Source organism: Myotis nattereri, assembly GCF_964212035.1.
Source record: "Myotis nattereri genome assembly, chromosome: 11".
In the NCBI taxonomy this organism is placed as follows: Eukaryota; Metazoa; Chordata; class Mammalia; order Chiroptera; family Vespertilionidae; genus Myotis; species Myotis nattereri.
The window spans coordinates 15,602,910-15,625,716 of NC_138086.1; the positions used below are offsets into that span (position 1 = coordinate 15,602,910).

Consider the following 22,807-nt stretch of genomic DNA (forward strand, 5'->3'; position numbering starts at 1 on the left):
CTTCATGTTACTGAACATGCTTAATCAATCTTCGCCTTTAATTTGACAAGTATACATCTATAAAGATGTACAGGTATTACCGCTATGAAGAACCAGTTTCATTGGAGTATAAAGCTAGCAGGAGTCTTGTCAATTCAGGTTGAACCACAGGTGCGCACTAGGGGAGTGGGTAAGTACGGGGCTACTTCTGCTTGAGAAAGAGGCCTTCCTATAGCTAACTAAATTCATGGTGTGTTTATGAAAAGAGCATACGCACTGGCACCAGAGAAACTCAATTTTTAATTCTAATCCCACCTCTCTCCCCTCCAGACCTTTGAGTAATGCTAAACTCATTCTGCCTCAGGAAACATCTACAAAATAGAGAAATGATTTATCAAATTTGGGGTTTGGTTGTGATTAAAGATAACAATATAAAAACATTTGGCTTACAGTTGATAGTTGGTAAAAGATAAATGCTATTATTATGTTCTGTTTTCCTGTCAAGGTTTTGGGGATGACCAGGGGCTGGAGGCTTCAGGGAAGAAAACAGGGGACTAATAGCGCCCTTTGTTCTCCAGCCTTGGTGTCGCGTTCTGCTCGACTCTCCTATATTGATTTCCCAAACCCTTTGAGGGATAGTTCCAAAATATATCGACTTAGGTAACTGAAAAGAAACACAGTCAGTATTCTCCTCAGGCTAACAAGAATCTTATTTGGGCAGATGGCACGCTTGAATTCCTGGAATGATGTTTATTCCTTGCACCACACACTGTTCATGTTACTGCCATTTGGCATGCAACAAGCTTTGTAAAATGTACTATGTATCAGGAAAGCAACATAGTGACATGTTTCCTACTATGTAAGGCACCTGATCTGAGCTTGGTAGGGGGTTAGTTGGGGAAGAACCTCTTCAGTGTCTTCAGGAAGATTCAATGTAGGTTATAGTTAAATATATAGTTCATACCCGAGGTCGGTCACTTACGATCTGTGTGACTGATCAAATCATTTTTGTCTCAGTTTTCCTACAACACTGGGAAGATGGCAGTGTTCCCCACCTTGTAGTTTTGACGGAGGATTAAACAATCATATACAACACCTTCAGAACAACATTTGGCACCTCATATGTGCTATGTAAGTGTGGTTATAATCATTATTACAGTAGAAGGAGTATAGAAGAAAGCCAATAGTTAGTTTTCTAGAACTTCGGTGTATACCAGCTTCTCAACTGTATATCTGTGTAGTTGTATTCTTTCTTATGAGAATAATGAGAGAATCCTCTAGGGCTGTGGAACCTCCTTAGCTTCTATTCCTATTTTAAGGAACAGGAGCAGCTGTGTAAAAATAATGTAAGTAAAAGTGGATGCTTAGACAGATTTTGGCCAATGACAAATTTCGTGGTTTTGCAATAGCCTCAAAATATAGAGGCTTCTTAACTCTCAAATTTTTGAATAACTAAAGGCCAAATACTGCTGCTGAAAACATCAGGGAAAGATTGAAGTCCCCAGGCCTGGCTGGTTCTCTACTTGAACAGAATCTGTGGAGGAGTTAATCATGAAAGAAGAGGAGGGAATAAGATTATGATCTGGGAATGAATGCACTGGAGGTATACTAGGTCTGCTAACCACACTGACAGTTGAAGAACAAAAGTCAAGGCAAATATGTTATGAGTAGTCTAAGTCTATTATCATAAAAACCAGCCTCCTTATTCAGAGGGTGTAAGTTAGTGTCCAGAAAATGATAGGGAAACATCCAGGCTACAGGCGGATGAATTGCATAGCTCTCTTGAAACTTACCGTAAGCAGGCAGGAGAGGCAGCTAGTAGTACTGTTTTGACAATGGCCCATCTTCAATAAATTAGTTCATATATTTAAATATTTATTAAGCTCTGACTATATGGTAGGTCCATTGATCATCTGAATAAATAATGATTGATAGAGAGTAGAATTTCAGAGTAAACTGTAGGATTTGGTGAGTGATGAGCTGAGGCTGGGGAGGAAGAAGAGGCCAAGGAGATTTCTCAGATGTTATAGAACATAGAAAGCACCAGTTTTGGAGGAACTATGAGATTTTAGTTTCAAGGTGCACTGCACTTGCAAGACCATTAGAATGGGATTTTTTTTTACCCTTCAAAGATAACTATTAATGGAAAAAAGAAGGCAGAAACCTAATGTTGATGCTTTGAGAGAAATTGGAAGGTAAGGAAATAGAGATGACGATAGTCCATTCTTTCAAGAGAATTATGAAGACTTACCTGGCATTATAATTATCATAAAATATGATTAAAAAAAGACTTTTTAATGGAAAATATTTACTAGCCTGGTGAGAAGAATAAATTGGAAGGGACAAATTCAAAGAAATGATGGATCTTTGACCCCAGAAGAGTTATTGGGTTCAGATCAATCTTGCAAGAATGAACATTTAGCAAGAAAAGAAAATAAAAAACTCACTAGGATTGGAGGAAAGCAGGAATTCTTTCTACAAGTAAAGGGGAGAGGTTTTTTTTCTGGGTCCCTAAGGTCAAATGGATGGTATTATAGAGAGATAATATTTAGGCTAAAAATAAAGGTGAACATAATAGTTTTTAATATTGTCAAAGAATAATGGATCATCAAGAGTGGCTGTATGTTATTTTTGATTGGAGATGGGCAGGAAAGAGCTAAGCGATTATTTATTGGAAATGTATATGCATTTGAAATAGAGTGGCTCATTCCAATGACCCAGTCTACTGCTGATTCTCTGATTTTTCAGAACTTGTTCTACACATTTACTTTCCAGTCTAACACTATCCTGGGTATTTTTCGAAGTCCTAGAGAGCAGAAAAATATTGATTTTTAAATTAAGCTTGTAAAAAGACTTTCAATCCTGTGCTTGCTTCTGATAAGAGAGGGAGAAGAATGTTTTCATCTTTAAATGGCAAAGAAATGGAAGTAGCAATGAACCTAAATTTGGCCACATGAATCTTGGTAATTTAATGAAAATTTGAGGATACATTCCCTTGGAACTTACCGGAATAATGAAATTCAGATCATGGATGTTGGGGGGAAAGAAAAATATCACTAGTTATAATAGAGATGGTCATGAAATGGGGAAAAGGGGGGAGCGCAATGTAAAAGAGGAATCACCCGCTCCCATTCTAAAGATTACACTTCTCTGTTGTTGTTTTTTTAAATATGTTTTTATTGATTTTTTAGAGAGAAAGGAAAGGAGAGGGATAGAAAGCTAGAAACATCGATGAGAGAGAAACAGCATCGATAGGCTGCCTTCTGCACGCTCCCCACAGGAGACCGAGCCTGCAACCTGAGAACTTGCCCTGATGGGGAATCAAACTGGTGACATTTTGGCTCCTGGGTTGATGGTCAATGGCTGAGCTATACCTGCTGGGTGTGAATACAATTCTCTTAATACAACTAACAGTTATCTTAACACAACCAAAAATTAACAATATAGTACACTGCTGATTGACATGAGCTCCTCAAATAAATGTCCCCACTATAGAGATGAATTAATAATTGTTGGATAATACTTTTAGATCCCTAGAAGCAATCATTAATGCCAGTTCCTATTTACTGGTGTGTTCTCCATCTTAGATATTCATTTAAAAAATTACTCTGGTATTGAGTATGGACTACCAGCAGAAAGACTAATGGCAGGACAACCAATAAGAAAGCAGGTACAATATTCTATCCAAGAGGGTCAGAGCCAGTAACAAGGGGACTGGGGGTGGAGGGAAGGGAGATTCATCTGAGAATAAACATTTTTCAAAATCAAGAGCAACTTTTCCAAGTATATAACATGGATCCAGCATGCATTATTCTTAAATAATATTAAGTGGCTCCTGATGATCACTACTTCCTTTTCTAAATGATCGTAAATCATGCTGCTAATAAAAATATTCTGAAATCAATACACTTCTTTGATAAGTTCAAGAAGACACCAAAGGAAAATGGCCTGAAAGGTGGTTGGTGAAGTAGTTTAAATCAACCCAACTCCTTTGCCCAGAAGGTCGTTTTAGTTTATGGATGTAGATGCAGATATATATACATATAGAAAGAGAAGAAATAAGAAAAAAAGAGAGAATGATAAAGGTAAAATATTAGCAATTGGAGAATTGCAGCTCCATGTTGATTCATCAATTATAACAAATGTATCTCTTGGTATGGGATCTTGACAGTGGAGAAGACTGTGCAGCTCAAGGAGACAGGAAATGCAGGGGAACTCTCCCTACCTGCTGCTCAATTTTGCTGTGAACCTAAAACTGCTCTAAAAAATAGTCTGTTTAAATAATAAAAACCATTTTTATACATGTTCATCAAATTAAAAGTTTCGTTCAGGATAAAGAGAGGCTCAAGAATTTTAGACATATACAAAAATTGGGCTTATTCAAAGACAAAGGAATATTTCCAAAGCAAGACAGCAGTATAACCAATCAAAGATTTAAGATGACACCTAAGATCCTTGTTACAATAACATATGTTTTCTTTTTGAGAAAGATAGACATGTAAGCAATATTCATCCACAAATAATTTTTTACAGTTTTATGTTTATTTTTTTCTAACCACTGTTTTAAACTTATGCAAAATGCACAAATAAATTACTCTAATACACAGAGGAAAAATTATCCTGAACTAAATGTTCCTGACATGGATAAAATGGTTCCTACCTTTTTGTGTTCTTTAATACAGTTTTAATCACTAAATTATATACTTTGCAATAATGAGTTTAAATTATTTTATAGTGAATCATGACAATATACTAAAAGGCTAAATATGTAGCTCACTGTGATTTTCTTTTAAACCTAATTATCCCTTCTTCAAATGGACTCAGAGGACCACATCACACTCAGCTCTGGACCTATCAGTGAGGATCCTCCCACCTGTTTTATACCTGAAATGTGAAAAGGTGGTAATAGGCCAACTAGCTAAACTCCTAAGCGTCATTAGGAGCAACAATGCAAAACTCAGGCAGGTTCCTACCTGCTTTTTAGGTAGAAAGTTGCTAGTAGGACAAATCCAAATAAAAGGTTTGACAATGTCACAGAAAGTAAAACTATTCTTCAGTCTTTTCAGAAATTTCACAAGAATACTGAGTATATGCCGTTGTCTCAATCAGATGTGAACAAAATTTATAAGGTTCAAACACAAGGTAAATCTATCACCACAATCTAAAATACTTGGTTTCAAGTAAAGTGAGATTTGCTTCTGATAAACATCTTATAATCACAAAAAAACAAACTTTACTTCTAGTGAAATAAAATTACATTCTCAGACTGTAAATATTGAGTTGATCCAACCTAATGATTTCTGCTCAAAAAGATTTGTCAATGAAAATGGATAGAAATGAGCAATAGCCTATGTGAGCAAAACAGGAAGAACTCATTACTGTCATAGTATAAGAAGTACATATTTTACATGCCCCTTAATTCCACGTTCTATTCAATGATTATACAATACTCATTCTGAGCCACACATATTCTGCGGAGAAAACACCCTCCTTCCTCCATCTGCCCTATCTTTATTCATATTAGGGACACTTTGGAAATAATTTCCTGAGGAAGAAAACTTATGGGAGCCCATGGATATTTCACCACCACAAACGACTAGTCCTGACCTCAGACAATTCCCAGGCCCACCCAAGTGTGATGGGAAAATACAGGGCACCCTGTTAAATTTAAACTTCATATAAATAATGAATTTTCACAAAATAGAAAAATGTCCCAAAAGTTGCATTGGAGAGCACTAAAAATTAATTTGTAAATAAAAATTATTCATCACACTAAAAACCTATTACTTAAGTTTATTCATTGAATTTAGTGCATCGCAGGACACGAAAATTATTTTGCACTAAAAAGTATTCATTGTTTACATAAAATTCAAATTTAACTAGGCATCCTGTATTTTATCTGGCAATCCTCAGTAAAGATATTTTGTAGAACAATGCCTTTATCTCCTTTCGGACTGTGAGTTCCTTTATGGTAATGATGGAGCAGCTAAAACGTCAATGGTCAGCTCCTAAAGCCACGCATAATATATAATGGACACACAATAGAGATGTTGCATAATAAGATGTAAAGAATGAGTTTTAAAGAACTGATGTAGAGATATAGAGAATGGGAGGATGGATGGATGGATGGATGGATGGATGGATGGATGGATATAGGTATTTGCCCTATAGCTTGTTTTGTTAGCATAGTTCAACAAAGTAATTATTACCTGTCCTGGCAAAAAGTGAAGCCAGACTTCCAGCCCCACCAGGTTTACCTCTTTGGCAACTGGGAGGAGCAACAGCACAGCTGCTGCTCTTCTTCGGCTACAGTGTGGCTGTGTAGTGGGTGGAGATGGACATGCCCGTCTTCCTCCATGTGAGACCTCGGGGTGCACACTGAAACTTTGGTTCCTCTTGAGTTAACCACTTCTCCGGATGAAAACTAAGATGGAGACCCACTAGAAGATCCCGATCTTCACTGACTATTTAGGAATTAAACAACGGGTTTATGGTAAAAAGCAAAGAACTCTGTGACTCTCTCATAAATTGCCATTGGCAGCCTCTGGATATATTTCATTCTAAAATCCAAGATGATAACCCCCCAGACAAGCAAGATGTCCGTTAAGCTACTGAGCTCTCATAGTAAGTGTATCCTGTTTCGTTTTTATTTTTGAAAAAAAACAAAACAAAAAACCACAACAAAATATTCTCCCAGGAATATACTAAACTCTATCTGTAAATACAAACTTCCAGACTTAAATGTGATTGACATGAGAGAGCATAATTTAAATAAACTTTACCAGCCCCCCCATACATATAATATTATAGATTATAGAATATATGTCTAGATATACAAAAGATATAAATATGTAAATATATTTATAAACATAAGTATATAAAATATAATATATGTAACGATATATGGCTATTAATTGGTTTACACATGGATAAACAGGCAAATAGGTAGATAGGTGATAGATTTAAATTCTAATGTGATTTCACAGTTTTATAACTTTAAATCACAATAACTAATGAATATTAATCAGGCAACACATCTCAGAAATGACCATGACCTCCATAACATTGTGAAATGTGAGGTATAACTTGCTTTTGATGTTCCTACCCTTCTGATGCCTTCTCTTCTCCAACACCTGGGCTGTTGACCTATTTTTCAAGAACCTGAACCACCTGAGCCTCCTGCTCCATCACCCTCCCCAGGACCATCACATCATTGGCTGGTTCTCCAAGGCAGCTTCCCATTGCGTTACTCAGTCATCTAGAATTGGTGGCCATCCTGCTCCCAATGCAAACCTCCGTAGCAACTTGACAATTCCCTCAAGGTGGCTTCTGTGCCTTCCTGGAAGAATGACAATAATTTTAGCTGAGAACTGAATTAGCAGAGACCACAGGACCCACCTGTCCTTTGTACCAGGGTAACTTCGATTTCAACAGTGTCACTGTTTTGTGATCTCACTCCAAAGAGTGACTGGTGATGTGACTTTTTGGCCAAGTAAGAAGGGAGTTAGAGTCATTGTTGTTATTGTTGGATTATTCTGGCAGCCTGGTGAGGGAGACTGGATGAGTGAGGCATTATGGAACACCGCATAGGTTCCTGAGCAAAACTAGCTTCTATCTAAACAGTTGAAGTTCCTGGAAGTTTCTTTTGTGGTTCCCTCTTGCTTAGTATTTCATGTATGAGCTCCTCCATTAGGAAATCAATGTTTCCCACCTAATCTGCTCAAATTTAAGTCACACTGTTTTTATAGCACATGACTGCTCATTTCATTCTTGTCCCCAAACCTTTGACCTCAGTTTCCCCCCTTCTAGTCCTTCTCAATGAACCACAGATCTTCAGGAAACCTCTTCTGCCTACTCTAGTCCATATGAAACACTTTATGTGACCTCTTGGTACATTCCTAGTTTATATGCATTTCTTGCTGTGTTACCAAATATTTTCTTCCCTAGTGGAAACTGAACAATCAACCCCCATTATAATTCTTTTCAAAGTTGCAACTTTTAATTTTATTCATGGAAGGAATAAGATTGAGTCAATTTCTTTAAATGTATATGTATTCCTGATTAAGCATTCTAGATCGATTTGAAATTTATTACATGATTACAGTCCATTTCGGAAGTAATAGCAAATAGTATCAGTGCCTCTGCACATGTAACCTGGGGGTCAGAGGCTGTGGATATTGGTGAGAACAGGTGGTAACACTCGAAGTACATTCAGAACCCAATATTGTATGTGATAACTTTCTTTAAAATGTTTAAACTAAAATACTATTTTTGAGATAAGAACAGGATACAGGAGCACACACTTTACAGATAGCCTAGTCAAATGGTTGCTAAGAATACAAGCGATAAATTCATAGCTTGATTTTCTGTGTCTTGGAGTGGACTTCCCAAAAGCTCCAAATTCGGTCTCGTATAAGTAGAAAACATATTCCAATAGTTAAAGGATATATATAAATGAAAATATTTGAAAAGTTTATGAATTTTTCGGGACATTGTGTTATCTTGTCATTTAGTTAATTCAACAAATACGTAGGGAACACATATTGGCTATCTCTGCCTCTGTGTGAGGAGCTGGGTGATAAGAACTACGGCAAACTCCCCACCACCACGGCGCACACAGCCTAGATATGGAGACCACCACACCAACCAGCACGCACAGCATGACAGCTCCAGCTCCCAGGCAGCAGAAGGCGTGCAATGTATCTCTGTTGATTATCTTTCAATCAAGCAATTAAAAAAAATCCTTCCCTGCCACCCATTGCCCTTGAAAGTGCCTCCAAGCCGCTGTGCGCAGCAGGACAAGTTGATGGGACTTTGGGGAAGGGGCAGGGTCCGACTGGTCTCACAGTCTGGGCCGGAGATCACTTGCCGGCCAGCTGCCCTGAAGTAACAGGGTCTGGAACTCCTTCCGTGATTCGGAAAATGGAAACGGGGCGGGGCACCCCGTGTCCTCGGGCTTCCCCACCACTTTCTGATCGGAGCCATTTAGCCTCTGCAGGGAGGACGGCAAAGAACTGGAAAACATTTCCAGGAGTGAACCCCCCAAAGGTCAGTCTCTGGCTGTGCGCGACTGCGGGGGGGTCTGCCTCTTCTCTTGCAAAGGGATGAGGGAGTCCGAACGATAAGATCTTTACTCCGCGAAGATTCGAAACCCCAGCGGGTCCCACCAACTTCAGCACCGGGCAGCCACTGCCGGGGCGGGGCGAGGGGTGTCGCCATGGGACTCGTTACCTTGGGACCCGGACCCTGAGCGACAGCCGCGCCCCTCCGTCCACCATCACGCGGAACCCCCGCCCGCGGCGAGTTCCCAGCCACCAGGCAAGGCGGTGCGCCCCCGCCTCCGCCCCCTCCCCCGCCTCCGCCCCCTCCCCCGCCTCCGCCCCGGTCCTGCGGCGGCGCGCACAGCCCGGCCCGGCGCGCACCCGCCACACCCGCGCCGCTGCGCTCCGAGCGCTCAGACCGTGGTCGCCGCAGCCAGAGAAGGAGAAGGAGACGGACTCCCGCCCGCCCGCCCGCTGGCCGACATGCGCCTCGGCTAGTGGTTCCCGTTCCCACGATCACCACCACGCGTTCTCTCTCTCTCTCTCTCTCTCTCTCTCTCTCTCTCTCTCTCATACACACACAATCTCACATCAATCTACACATCTATATGCTGGAGGAGAAAACATTCCCTTCGCGTTCCCTCCCTCCGCGCCCCGAGAAGCTGAGCGGCCGCGTGGCGGGGGCCCCCAGATCGCCTGGAAATGCTCCTCCTCACGCGCGTCCTCGCTTTCATTCAGCTCCTCTGTGTCTGCCGCCTGGGTGAGTGATGAGACCTCGGTGGGGTTCCTCTCGGGGACCCTGGGGCACAGGTGGGGGTATTTCAGAGCGTTAGGTACTCGCCCTCGCCGCCGCCCCGTAGCGAGGAGGGAAAAGGGACGGGGCCCGCGATGCCGCCGGGTGTCAGCGGCGGGGAGAGTGCGCCTCCCCACCTCTCACCTCCGCACCTGCCCTCCGCCCGCGGGGTCCAGGCCCCCACCGCGCAGGGGACACGCTGGGCGACCACTGCCCCTGTCCTCACCGCTTCCCTCCTCTTATTTTGCAAAGTGTAGAGAGAGCCTGTTCGTTCGCTACACATAAGATAAATGCAGCCATAAATACAACCGTGGTGCGGGGCTGCATGCTACATCGCGATTTTGCTGTTAAGTTCATGCTACGGATATTATGGGAGTGAATGAAAAATACACGTGCCTGATGCGCATTACACACACACACACACACACACACACACACACACACACACTCACACACACACCCCACACTCACACACACCCTTCTCCCCCCCCCCCCCACACACACACACACAATGCCTGAAAGGTAGTAACAGGAACAAGCACCAACCCGACTTTTCAGTGTTTTATCATACTTTTAATTTAGTCACATTCAAGTCTGGGCAGTTACTTTAAAAAAAAAGTTTCAATCAAAATCTCTGTCAGCCTTCTGCCACTGGTGCCAAAGCCAGAGGAGAGGAGAGCTGCCGGTTGATCTGTTTATTCGTGGATTCATCTTTCATCCACCACCTTTTAGGTTCCACTATTTCATACTGGAGTTGCACTCAGAAGGAGCCAGTCAGTTGCCATTTTCCAGAAGAATTGTAAGATTGGATTTTTTTGCATTTTATTAAAAAATGTCTTTTTTTTCCTGTAGAAAGATTTGCTATAATGATGGACTATAATAGGTTTGGAGGCATGCACTTGAAAGTTGGAAAGCATACCTCCATTTATGGGTGCACATACTCTTTTTGGCTAGAGGATAATACTTTTTTCAATGTTTAGATTGTTCATATTAAAGTAAATATTAACCTACATTTTCATCCAATAGATGGTGCTGTTCTTGGCACAGTCACATTTACAAGAAAAAATAATTTCATATTCTAACTAGCTAGAATTGTACCGCAAACATGCTGATAACTGCCAACACCCCCTCCCCCCAGATATATGGTCATAATATAAATCCCAAAAGCTTTATGGAAGTACTCAGGGGTGATGTGATGCTCACAGTGGCATTTAAGACTTGCAGGGGATTCTGGCCCTGGTTTTCTCTAGCATCATACAGTTGACTCTGGAGAGGGGAAGACATCTTTCCTAAGTGTTGTGGTCGTCAGATACACACCTGTTGAATGTACATTTCCTCTGTCGATCTGTTTAAACAACAAAGCCAGATCCCCTTGGTACTTAGACCATTATTTAAAGTACATCTCACTGCAGTATAGAAATAACTGAGAGAATACTGCTTTGTATGCCTTCCAAACCGCATCCCCTGAGTATACTATGAATTTTTTTTTTAATTGAGGTATAATTCCCATGGCATACAATTCATCTTTTTAAAGTGCACAATTCAGTAGTTTTGGGTGTTTTCACAAAGTTGTGCAACCATCATTGCTATCTAATTATAACATTTTCATCACCCCTCACATAAACTCCATTAACCGTCATTCCTCATTCTCTGGACCCCAGCCCTGGCAACTTCTAATGTACTTTTTCTTCTATAGATTTGCCTCTCTGAGTATTTCATATACATGGAGTCGTAGAACATGTGGCCTTCGGGGGCTGGCTTCACTCACTTAGCTTAATGTTTTCAAGATTCTTCCGTGCTGTAGCCTGTATGAGCACTTCATCCCTTTTTGTGGCTGAATGATATCCCATTCCAATAGGCCACATTTTGCAAATTCTTAATAAAACATAATGTGTAGCTTGTTGCTTTTGGTTATTGAGATTGTAGTTTATTGGATATTTTCTTTGATGCTTGGATGATGTTAGATTGTAAAGGATTTAATTGTTTAAGAGCAGCACACGTGCATGTGATGATATAGGATGTAAGCCTGTTTTAGGATTCAAATTGGGTGGGGTGTTTTTTGTGTGGATTTTTTTTTAGACTGGCAGTTGACTCCTTATATCCTTTCTCCATTTTAACAAAGTTGGCCTTGTACAGTGCTGCCTACAGGCTGACCTACGGGTCTTTACAACCTCAAATCCGATGAGTATCTTGACTCAGCCTCCACTTCAATTATCTTTCCCTTAACATCTACTCTGGTATCTGTGGATGTGTTTGTTACTCATCTTCAGTGCCCCTGAAGCCAACAAGAGACCTCACACAGGTAATAGATGCTCATGAGCCCTCTGCCTGCTGAGGCCAGCAGCACTTGGTGACAGCTCCGGGACAATTTGAATGTTAGGCTGCCATTCTTACCATTATCTGTAACAATTTGTAGAATTCACTAATGCTTTCATTATTAGCAATTAAGACTATCAAAATGACCTTATCGCTTTTGTCCAAAATATTTTGTTCAAAATATGTTTTGAATGAACATATAGACCAATTGCATCTTTCAAATAACTTCAGAACACAAACAAAATATCATTAGACTATTTAGACGGAAACAATTTTTTTTCCAAATTACTACCAGGGACTAAAGAGAAACGTTATGGTGGTGGTTGTTTTTTATTTGGGGGGCTGGGAGGGGTTGTTAAATATGTTGTGAGTTCATCTACTTGGACTATTCTGTTAAGATTGGCCTGTGGCCTGAACTGTTTTTGCCAACTAGCTAGATCACAGTTCTCAAACTTTAGTGTGCATCAGAATCACCAGAAAAACTTAAACACAGATTTCAGGGCCCATCCTGAAGAGTTTCTGATTCGGTAGGGACGGGGTGGGGCTTAAGAATCCACATCTAACAGATTCCCAGGATATGCTGATGCTAGGTCCAGGTCCGCACTTGGACAACTTCTGAGCTAGTTTGACATGTAAATGTTAGCATAGAATCCAGATTATTAACAAGTTTTTACTGTGGATTTGATTTCTGATACCTGACTTAATATTAATTTTTAAAAATTACACGAGTAACACATTTAATGCTAGAGATTCTTAATAAGAGAGGCGGAACTTAAAGATGACTCTAAGATAATCCCCTAAGTGGATTTGGACCTTCTCTAAAATAATTGAGAGGTGTGCTCCTAGGTGGAGAACTAATGTGATGACTATATGACTCTAATTATTATTTAATCTTGACCCACTGAACAGGTAATGGGAAAAGCTGTGGTGGCTTTGGTGGCTTTCCTGTAAGGAGGCTTAACTATGAGTCAGAGAGGAGAGGTAACTGTTTTAAGAGCTTTTAAGGAATAGTTCCTTTGAACTAATGAGAATTCGGGATCTTTGAATTGAGTTATAGCCCTGTAAGGTACACAAAATGTAAATGTTTAAATATTATTGTTAAAGGGGGTGGGGGCTCGGTGCTAGAGCTTTAGTAGTGAAGAGTTCAGTAGCCCACTCTGTGGCCTCTATACTAGTAGACAGGTGTTAAAGGGGAGAGATTAGCTCTTAGTTCAGAAGTAAGTGCTCTGTTCCCACAGCACATCATCCATGATGGGTTTTAGCATTCACCATATCATTTTGTAGTGTGTCTCTCTATCTCCCCCTCTAGACTAGCTCCTTGAGGGCAAAGAAAGTATTTCATTCACCCGTGGACTTAGGATCCTTGGACTGAGAACCTATAGTAGGTACTTGGTAAATATTTAACGTACGGATCATAGAGAAAAGGAACTGTGAAGGTTCTTAGACAGCAGTAGCTTTTTGCCGTTGAGATGGGTCCATCTCATCTGACATTTCCTTCTTTGGATTCTGACCCCTACCCGAGAGTTAGGTCACTATTCACTTTGAGCAATTCATCTTTAATACCACTCTGGCACCTAATCTTCACATTCTTTGATTCTCCCAGAAAGGCTCACAAGCACCACTTAGATCCAGACACTACCTGTGTCTTAAAATGGAGCTCCCGTGGTTAACCTTTGAGTGAAGGTTAAATTCTAGATGAGTTGGCACTAATGAAGCTTGGATATGGCCCAGGGAGCAGGGCATCAAGTCATTGTATGTGCCTGTGCGGGTATGTGCATGTGACTGTGTATATACACATGTTTACCTGTTAGGGAGGAGAGGGCAGTCGGGGTGAGGGGTGGTCAATAATGAAAAATGAAGTGTCTTCAGCCCATGAAGACTGTGTTTTTAGTCAGTCAAAAGCCATCATATTGGATTAAGTCTCCAGTTAAGCTGGCTACAGGAGGTAGTGGCCAAAGCAGTTCTGGAAAGCAGATGAAGGACAGGAAGTACAGTTATTACATGGATATGCATGCTTTTGCAATTTGTCTCTAGTTTTATCATTAATCTAAGCTACACCTAGCTTAGCCCTGCACATAGCAGGTATTAAGCACATATTTGAATTGAGTTGAATTCAAACGGAACTGGGTGTGGGATGAGTTAGAAATCCTTAGAGGAGTTAAAAACAGAAAAAAACACTTGGTCCTCTTTTAGGATCTTTGCTTTATTTTCTCCTTTCGCCCCTTCCTTTCTTTCTCTTGTTTGTTTGGTTTTTGGTGGCCATTGATCTTCATCTTCACTTCCTTTAAGCATGAATTTAAGATTTAAAAAAACCTCAGCATTGCCCAGCATCTTGATGAAGAATTTGATAGGGAGGATATTGATGGTGTTTGATACCATTATTTAAAAATATCTCACTGTGATATAATTTGGGGAGCTTTGTAATTAACATAATTTTTAAAAGATGTGTTAACATTTCTTTTTGCCTAAAAATTCTAGTGTGTTAAAATGGGCAGTTGTCTTTTCCTTTTCTTTTCATATTTGCACACATATATGAAAGTAAATGAAAGTCCTGGTTAATGTAAACTTTCTGATCTCATTCAGTAAACATGAATCAATTTATGTACACATTATACACATTAGCAGGGGATATGTTTTTTACAAGTTTCCTTAGAAATATAGTCTTTATGTATTTGGAAAGAATAATGCATTAATTGGTAGGAAAGAAGGATTTTCTGTTAAAATATTCGTAACAACAAGTACAGTTACTCTCCCACGCTTGTAGAATAGTCTGTCTGTCTTTCTCTGATATCCCCATCAGCATTGACACCATACTTTTTCTGTTCTTTCACTGTCACTGACTGGACTGCTTATTTCTTGAATCCTAAAGCTTTGATATATTTACTTAAAGATGGAGATTGATACTAGACTTTTTCTCTGAACTTATTAATTCAGAACTTTGAAGAGGGGGAAAAAGCACTGTTGTTGTTTAAAATGACCTCTTTTAGCAGAGATCAGAGTCCTGATTGTGTGCTCATAATAACAAAATGCTGGCCAGACATAAGGAACTCTCTAGATTTTCACCATGATTTTAAGTTACATCGTCATTAGAGTACAAATTATGTCTGTAATTACGCTTTTACCCTCTTGCATTCTTACACATTTTCTTGAATGGGATACAGAATTGTGCAGAATCTTGGTCTGCCCACAGGAGTGCATTACGCATGCGATATCATTGTCATGTTTGTTTCAGTGCAAATAAAGATTGACAACCATTTATCTAGGTCAATGGTTCTCAGTACTCCATGTGCTTTGTTAATTGCTTGGCGTTATGTCTCCTCCCAACATTCCTATGTTGAAACCCTATTCCCACTGTGATGGGATTTGGAGGTGGGGCCTTGGGGAGGTAATTTGTTCTAGAGGAGGTCATAAAAGTGGAGCCCCCCATGATGGGATCAGTGTCCTTATGGAAGAGAAAGAGAGACCAGAGCTTCCTGTGAGGATACAGTGAGACAGCAGCTGTCTGTAAGCCAGGGAGAGAGGCCTCTCCAGGCCTATCCAGAACCAAATATGCCCACTCCTTGATCCTGGACTTCCCATTGTCCAGAATGATCTTATATAATAAAAGGCTAATATGCAAATCATCCTTTCAACTGGGAGTTCAACCAGGAGCTTGACCAGGGGACGGGGCTGGCCAGCCAACCATCCACAGCCCCTCCTCCCAGGTGGCCCCGCTCCCAGTTGCCCCCACATCCCTGATCAGGGGTGGGGCCAGCCAGATCCCACCCATGCACGAATTTGTGCACAGGACCTCTAGTGAGAAATAAATCTCTGTTGTTTAAGCCACTCATTTTATGGTATTTTATTATAGCAGCCTGAGCTGACTGAGACACCTTTGGAACTTTTAAAACATACTGATGTCTGGGCCCCACGTGGATCCAATACATGTGTGGGTACAGGGCCCAGACAGAGACGTTTTCTTAAAATTCCCCAGGTGATTACAGACTACAGCCAGGGTTTAAAAAACACAAATCTAGGTTAACCTTGTGATACTACTAATCTTAGTTCATTTTTCTTACTAGTAAGTAGAGATATTTGCAAGTTTCGTGCTATCCTAAAACAAAGCCAGTGCCACAGAACAAAGGTTCTGGAAAGCTTCCCATCCCTTTCTGTTGTTGTTGTTCCTCTTCCTCCTCCTCCTCCTCCTCCTCCTCCTCCTCCTCCTCCTCCTCCTCCTCCTTCTTCTTCCTCCTTCCTCCTTCTTCCTTCCTCCTCCTCCTCCTCCTTCTTCTTCTACTTTTTCTTCATCCTCACCTGAGGATATTTTTCCAGTGATCTTTTAGGGAGAGTGGAAGAGAGAGGGAAAGACTGAGAGAAACATCGGTGTGAGAGAAACACATTAATTCGGTTGCCTTCAGGGCCAGGCTGGGGAGGAACCTTCAACCAAGGTACATGCCCTTTACTGGAATCAAACCCAGGACCCTTTGGTCTTCAGGCTGGCCCTCTATCCACTGAGCCAAACCAGCTAGGGTGCAACTCCTCTTCTTAAGGCAGTTTCAGTATCAGAGTAACCCTAGAAGGAGGAGTGTGGACTATAGCGGCGGACCTCATAGTCTTTGCAAGCCAGAGGAACTTCAGGAGGCCAGATAGTCTTGGCGTTGGTCCAAAGATTTAAGTCTGTCAGCAGATGGATGGATACCTGAACCAGCCTCTGAGATGGGAGTCCCAGGTGCAATATAGGCACATAATATATTTAGTTTTGTCAATGACACATATTCTTGCTATCCATTTGTCTTGTTTACTTTCTTTTTCCTTGTATAGATTGCTAGAATCAAACTTACTGTTTTGTTATGTAATAGGTATAAAATACAGCCATATTTTTTATTTCAGCAATTGATTTGTGTGTATTTCTTAAAATAACATATTCATCAGGTCTAGGCTATTTGTTTTTTATTATATTTGAAAATTACTAATAGCTCCATTTAAAAGTTAATGTAGAACTTTTTCAGATGGTTCAAATAACTATTTTAATATCCTTAATCATTAACCGTGAGGACACAAGCACAAATCAATTCAGTGAGTCTTTGTTGAGCACCTCCCATATGATAAATATTTCCTGAGAAAGAATATTCCTCTAGTGGTTTGCTAATCCTTTGCAAGAGAGAGATCCATCCATAAAGATCTCGCATACATAGCAGAGTTTGCAGAATATGAAGGTGTGAGTGGTATGGGAGTGTAAACTGGATTCACCTTTGGAAGGTTTCCAGGAGACAGGGTTGGGTGTAGACCCCGCAGTGTGGGTAGGTAGGGCTTCAGAGGTCACTGTTGGAGGAAAAGGCATTAGTTTCAATATACATTATGTATGTCACAGTATACATTAAGGATATATGAAGTGGTAAATTAATTAAGTGGTAAATAAATAAATAAATGAATAAAGTTTAGGAAAGAGAATGCAAGCATATTTTTCCTTGTGTAAAGAAGAAAGGTAACTATATTGTGCTATTAAGAGCTGTATGCAAGAATTTGATATTTAAGAAGTATGGCTGAATGGATTCTTCAAGAGTAATACTTGATTATGATAAATTTGCCCTTGATGGCTTACAAAGTGGGGAAAATGACAGGTAATATGCATGTATAATATATATTTATATAAGTATTTTATATGTAACTACATATGTATATTTACATATACGCATATATACACACAATTAATATATAAGGATATATGTTTTCTGCTTCTCGAAATTGATAGTGCCTTATTTTGAGCATTCTAATTATAAGATTATATCCTTTAGAAAAATTAAGCTTCATGGTAGGACTTATGCTGAATATTTTGAGCCTGTCTTTTTCCTGCTTCCCACATAAAGAAAGGAGAGGAAGAAGGTCTTCTTCCTGTGACCTGAATACAGTTCTGTGCCTCTCAGAGGGGTTGAGTCCAGTTGAGATCAATAGAACTCATTTCACCAGGTCCTCATTGAACAGCTACTGTTTGCTTAGCACTGTGCTGGACTTCAATAGTTTTTCTCTTTCAGGAGTTAATTTTGCTACAGATATAAAATGAACCCTGGTGGGAGTATGCCAGAATAGAGAAGAATGAAATAAATGTTAGATTATATGAATCAGATTTTAAGTCTGTACAAAGTCATAAAAAGGACAAACAAAATAAAGATGTGAATTCATTTAAAAAATATCTCTGTGAGCATATGAGCAGCACTTTCTCCTTTTGAACATGGGACATTTACTGTTTCATTTAATAATTGAAGCCCCTGTTGTACCTCCTCCCTTATTTTTGCTATAGACAGAAACAAAAAGATAAGCTTATATGTATTTCTCATTTCAGGTTATTCACCCAAAGAGAAGCTTTAATACAGAAGTTGGTTGGGTTTTGCATCTGTAGTCTGAAATACATTAACTTCACCTACATACCCCACCACGTTGAGAATAGTAGTGTAAATAGCAAGATATAAGCAATATATTTGTTAAAACACTCATCCTGTATGTTCTGTTCAACACCTACTGCTAAGAAAATGTCACAGAATTTCCAGAGTTATGTCTGTCCCAATGTAAAGTTTAATTTTTGCTGGTGGCAACTGCTGTTTTATTGCAAAGATAAACTCTTGGTGCTAAGATTTCAAAGACTGGGTTGATATGCCTATGATTCTTAGGTAAAAGTTTATCAAAATGGGGCAAGAATTTTAGACCTAGATGTCAATGCTGTCTTCAAAATTGATTCACGGGAAGAAGCACAGAGAATGAAATAAATTTTAATTAGTCAAGAATGGCTAGTGCATATTGTCCTTATATCCTTTAAGATGCAGTACAATCTGGGCATCATCCATCCCACAAGAGAGTATCCCTCTTGCCTGTGATTCCAACTTATATTCTTCCTTATCTTTTATTACATTTTAGCTATTTAGTATTCTTGGCAGAAGAAATCAAGAAAACACAAGATGCTTCCTTGTTCCTCGGTAATTTATTCAAAAATTTATATTAATCCCTCCATTCCCTGAAATGATAAAATAACCATCATTTTTTTTTAAAAAAAAGAAAATATTCCAGTTCCCTTTTTGATGGGAGCTTTTCAAGATGGCAGCTCTCTCCCCTCCTCCTCCTCTTTCTCCTCCTCCTCCCCCTCCTTCTCCTTCTCCTCTTCCTCCCCCTCTTCCACATTTTGGAATTAGAACCCTACAGCATCTGCCATTTAAAAAAAATAAAACAACTGGTGCATTTTTACAAGCATGATGAGCTTTGACGATGCATCAGACTCAATGGCATTCAGACAAAGGAAGATGATATTTAGCCAAATAATCACTCTGGTAATGGTTATGGTGCATAAATCCTTTTACCTGAGACGGGTTGGGTTTTCTCTAAATGATGACAGAAGGTCACCTCATGCAGTGAGTTTTCCATTATGAGCCATGGGAGTGCTGGCTTTCTAAATGTGAGGCTTTGCGACTGCAGCACACAGTCTTCTGGAGATTTGTTTGGGTGATTGCATTATTGGAGGAAATCCTGAAAATAGGTCAAGAAAAGATTGATACAGACTTTTGTGTGGAAGTGATTGTGCTTGTTCATTGCCTTCTGCTATCGGCTAATATGCCAGACGATGCAGTTTCAGTGAGAAAATGTGTTCACATTTATCCCAGTTAGGATTTGTAGGCTGGAGTGTGTGTTTCCACTGATTGGACCTCTCAAGATCTTGATAAGAAGAGTTTTTTGCATATTACATATCTTATTGCTCGGTCATCTATAAATCCCAAACACACACTTATTCGTTGATCAAAACACAGCTGGAGAGTTCCATTGCACTACATGTCATTCACTTAACATACATACACCCACACACCCACACACAGAGCCATGAAAATAGTAACACATCCATTCCCTATTAACCTAGGAAATCTTGTTAACCTAGGAAACCAACCTGTTCTCTTCCCATAATGTAAAAAGTTCAATAAACATGCTATAGTGATTAGTGACTTAACACACAGTATTGCTTGTCTAAGGCCAACGTTAAAAAGTTTTATGCAAGTTTGTAGCAACCAATGTTGGTATGCTCTTCCTCTTACCCAGTGTGTTTCTGTAATTCTCAAAAAGAAACTCATCAAAAACCAACTTCAATAATGAAACACAATAGAGGAATAAGGTCTCCATCCATGGAAACTAGAAAATATTAGATGGGATTTTGTTTTGCTTCTACTCATTATTGGGAAGGATTCGTCGATTCATGTCACTCTTGATACCATAGGATGCTCTTACGAGAGCATTCAAGGTGCTTCAAACCTGAACTCAGGCTACTTGTCCAACTTGACCTGACCCTCCACACCTGTGCCCCTTCACTTTGGCTCAAGCTTTTCCTTTTCCTTTGGAGGCTGTGGCCCCTTGCATTCCTAGTTCTCTTTTACATACACTGTGAAACCTCTAACACATCACGTTTCCTTGCCCCAGAGAGCGAAACATCACTCATGTTTTATCCATAGCTCTCTTCCTTGAAAGGATCTTGTTACAACAAGCCCTGGTCTGTAAAGACCCCTGACGGATAAAGTAGGTGCTCAATAAGTACTTGCGACATAAATCAAAGGATGTAATTCCTGCCAAACCAGTCACTTTAAGAACAGAAAATTCAATAGGATCCATCTCGTCAAATGTGAAATATCGCCCCCACCTCATCTCATTCAGCACACTCTTTAGCAGAGTAAGGAACTTGGGATCACATTTCCAGCATTCAGAATTAGAATTCAGTTCACCCTCTTATTTTGAAAAAAGTAAACTAAAAGTAGGTCAATCCAATCACATTCTCATTTTAACAGACCCAAGAGTCTATATAGATTTTGAACTGAATTGGCATACTCTCATGGACCACTTTCTAAGGGCTTTTCCTCTTGGCATTCAGGCTTTTAAGAAAGAAAATTAAGCGATTGGAATAGAGTACAATAGTGAATGCAGAAGAAGGGAAAAAAGATGACTGTGGCCAGAAACATGAGAGAAAGAGGACTATAAGTTTCTTTATTCTAAGTAGTGGTGGGAGACTCTACTTGTTGGCCTGCACAGCGGATGCGCCATTTCTGTGGCTAAGTTTTCCCTATGCTTCCTGTCAAACCAGGGTTTTAATGAAACAAAAAGATACCGGATCCTTGTCACTAACACCTCCTCATCCCTGCAGGGCCAGCCAAGAGCATTTCTCTCAGTTCTTTTTATCCTTTTTTCAAACCAAGAACAAGATCTGAGATACGCGAGATCCTGTTCGATTCAAGTGTGGAGAAAGCACTGTAAATTTCATAGCCACTGGTTACCTGTTGCTGTCAATAGCTTTATTGTCTGCATTTTATCATGTGTCCAGTGCTTTAAAATTTTGAACAGCCTAAGTTTTAGATTTGTAGCATAAAAGCTATTTTACTTGGAAAAGAGAGCCAGTGTTCTTGATACTTAAAATCTCAAAAAATGTGAGAATAGCAGAGTTATGCCCGGCCCTCCTTGGGGGTCTGTGAGGGACATTCTAAAACCAAGTTTTGTGACAAAAACCTTCGTTTCTTCTCTTTGGGCTTCTGAACTGGCTTACAGTGTAGCTGGAAGGCTCACAATAAGATATGTAAAATATGAAGAGATTATGAAAAAACAGACTGCTAAAATCAAGTCTATCAAGATGAGGCAGATGTTCAGTGAAATATTATAGAAGTCAGTGTTCTAGTCAATAAAAAGAGTTTAAATCTATATGAGATTAATAGGCAAATAGAAATTATTTGCAGACCTCTGTAACTTCCCAATTCTGCAAATAACCGTGAAAGGAAGTTGAATTCAGGAAAACTTGTCCTGGTTAGACTAGGATAAAGGACCCTCTAAAATACGCAACCACTCATATTGAAAAAATTAGTCATTCTTTTTAACTTAATGTCAATTATACTATTATTTAGTAATAGATTATTTAAGAAATTATTTTGAAATGTTTAATATGCCCAGAACAAAATGTAGGCATTATAATTTAAGAAATACAAAATTAAGAGAAAAAAAAAAAACATCTGAGGAAAAGAATTACAAGGCTCAGATATTTAATTAAAATACACTGAAAAAGAGAGTGCTTGTTGAAATAGTGATGCTTGATAGACTATTAGGTTATTAAAAGTTCAAAAAGCTATTTTTTTATATAATAGAAGCAGCGGTATTTGGTCTGATGCAGAATTAGCTAATAGATTTAAGCAATGATTAAGGTTCCTATGGGACTTACTTTGGGAAACAAGGTTTTAAAACGGTTATATAGGGAATGAATTAGATGATCAAAGTTTTAAAATTATGACCACAGAGAAGAATTGGGTTAATTTAACATTAATTTTTAAGAGACGCAATATTTTCATCCTGCTTTTTAAAGAGGCTTTTGTGATTTTAATTAATGAATTATTCTTTCAGAATAAGAGGCTTTTGTGATTTTAGTTAATGAGTTAATCACTCATTATACAGAGCCTCACACAAAAATTCAGCCATTATGGTTGTGGTCCTTTGGAGGTAATATTAATCATAAAGTTATGTGTAGCCTATGTTTTCGGAAATCTTGTTATGACTTTAGAAATTTTTGACAATAAATGATCTCTTTTGAAAAAGCAGAAGGGACGATGTAATATTGGAAAATGTGGGTGAAATTTCTGTGTGTGACTTTGCAAGGACTTCCTCCCGTCCTGAAGTAGGAGGCTCTGTGTGAATGCTTGCA

The 22,807-nt window shown here is 39.5% G+C and overlaps 1 protein-coding gene across 4 annotated transcripts in view; it reads left to right on the top strand.

Annotated features, from left to right (window-relative positions):
• The first annotated feature begins 9,436 nt into the window (after positions 1–9,436).
• Positions 9,437–22,807, top strand: part of PTPRZ1 (protein tyrosine phosphatase receptor type Z1) — a 177,253-nt gene continuing 163,882 nt past the window's right edge. For all 4 annotated transcript variants that reach the window (XM_081102311.1, XM_081102312.1, XM_081102313.1 and 1 more), the window contains exon 1: positions 9,437–9,780. In XM_081102311.1, coding sequence (XP_080958437.1) covers positions 9,723–9,780 — 58 coding nt within the window. In that variant the 5' untranslated portion in view covers positions 9,437–9,722. The remainder of the gene's footprint in view (positions 9,781–22,807) is intronic.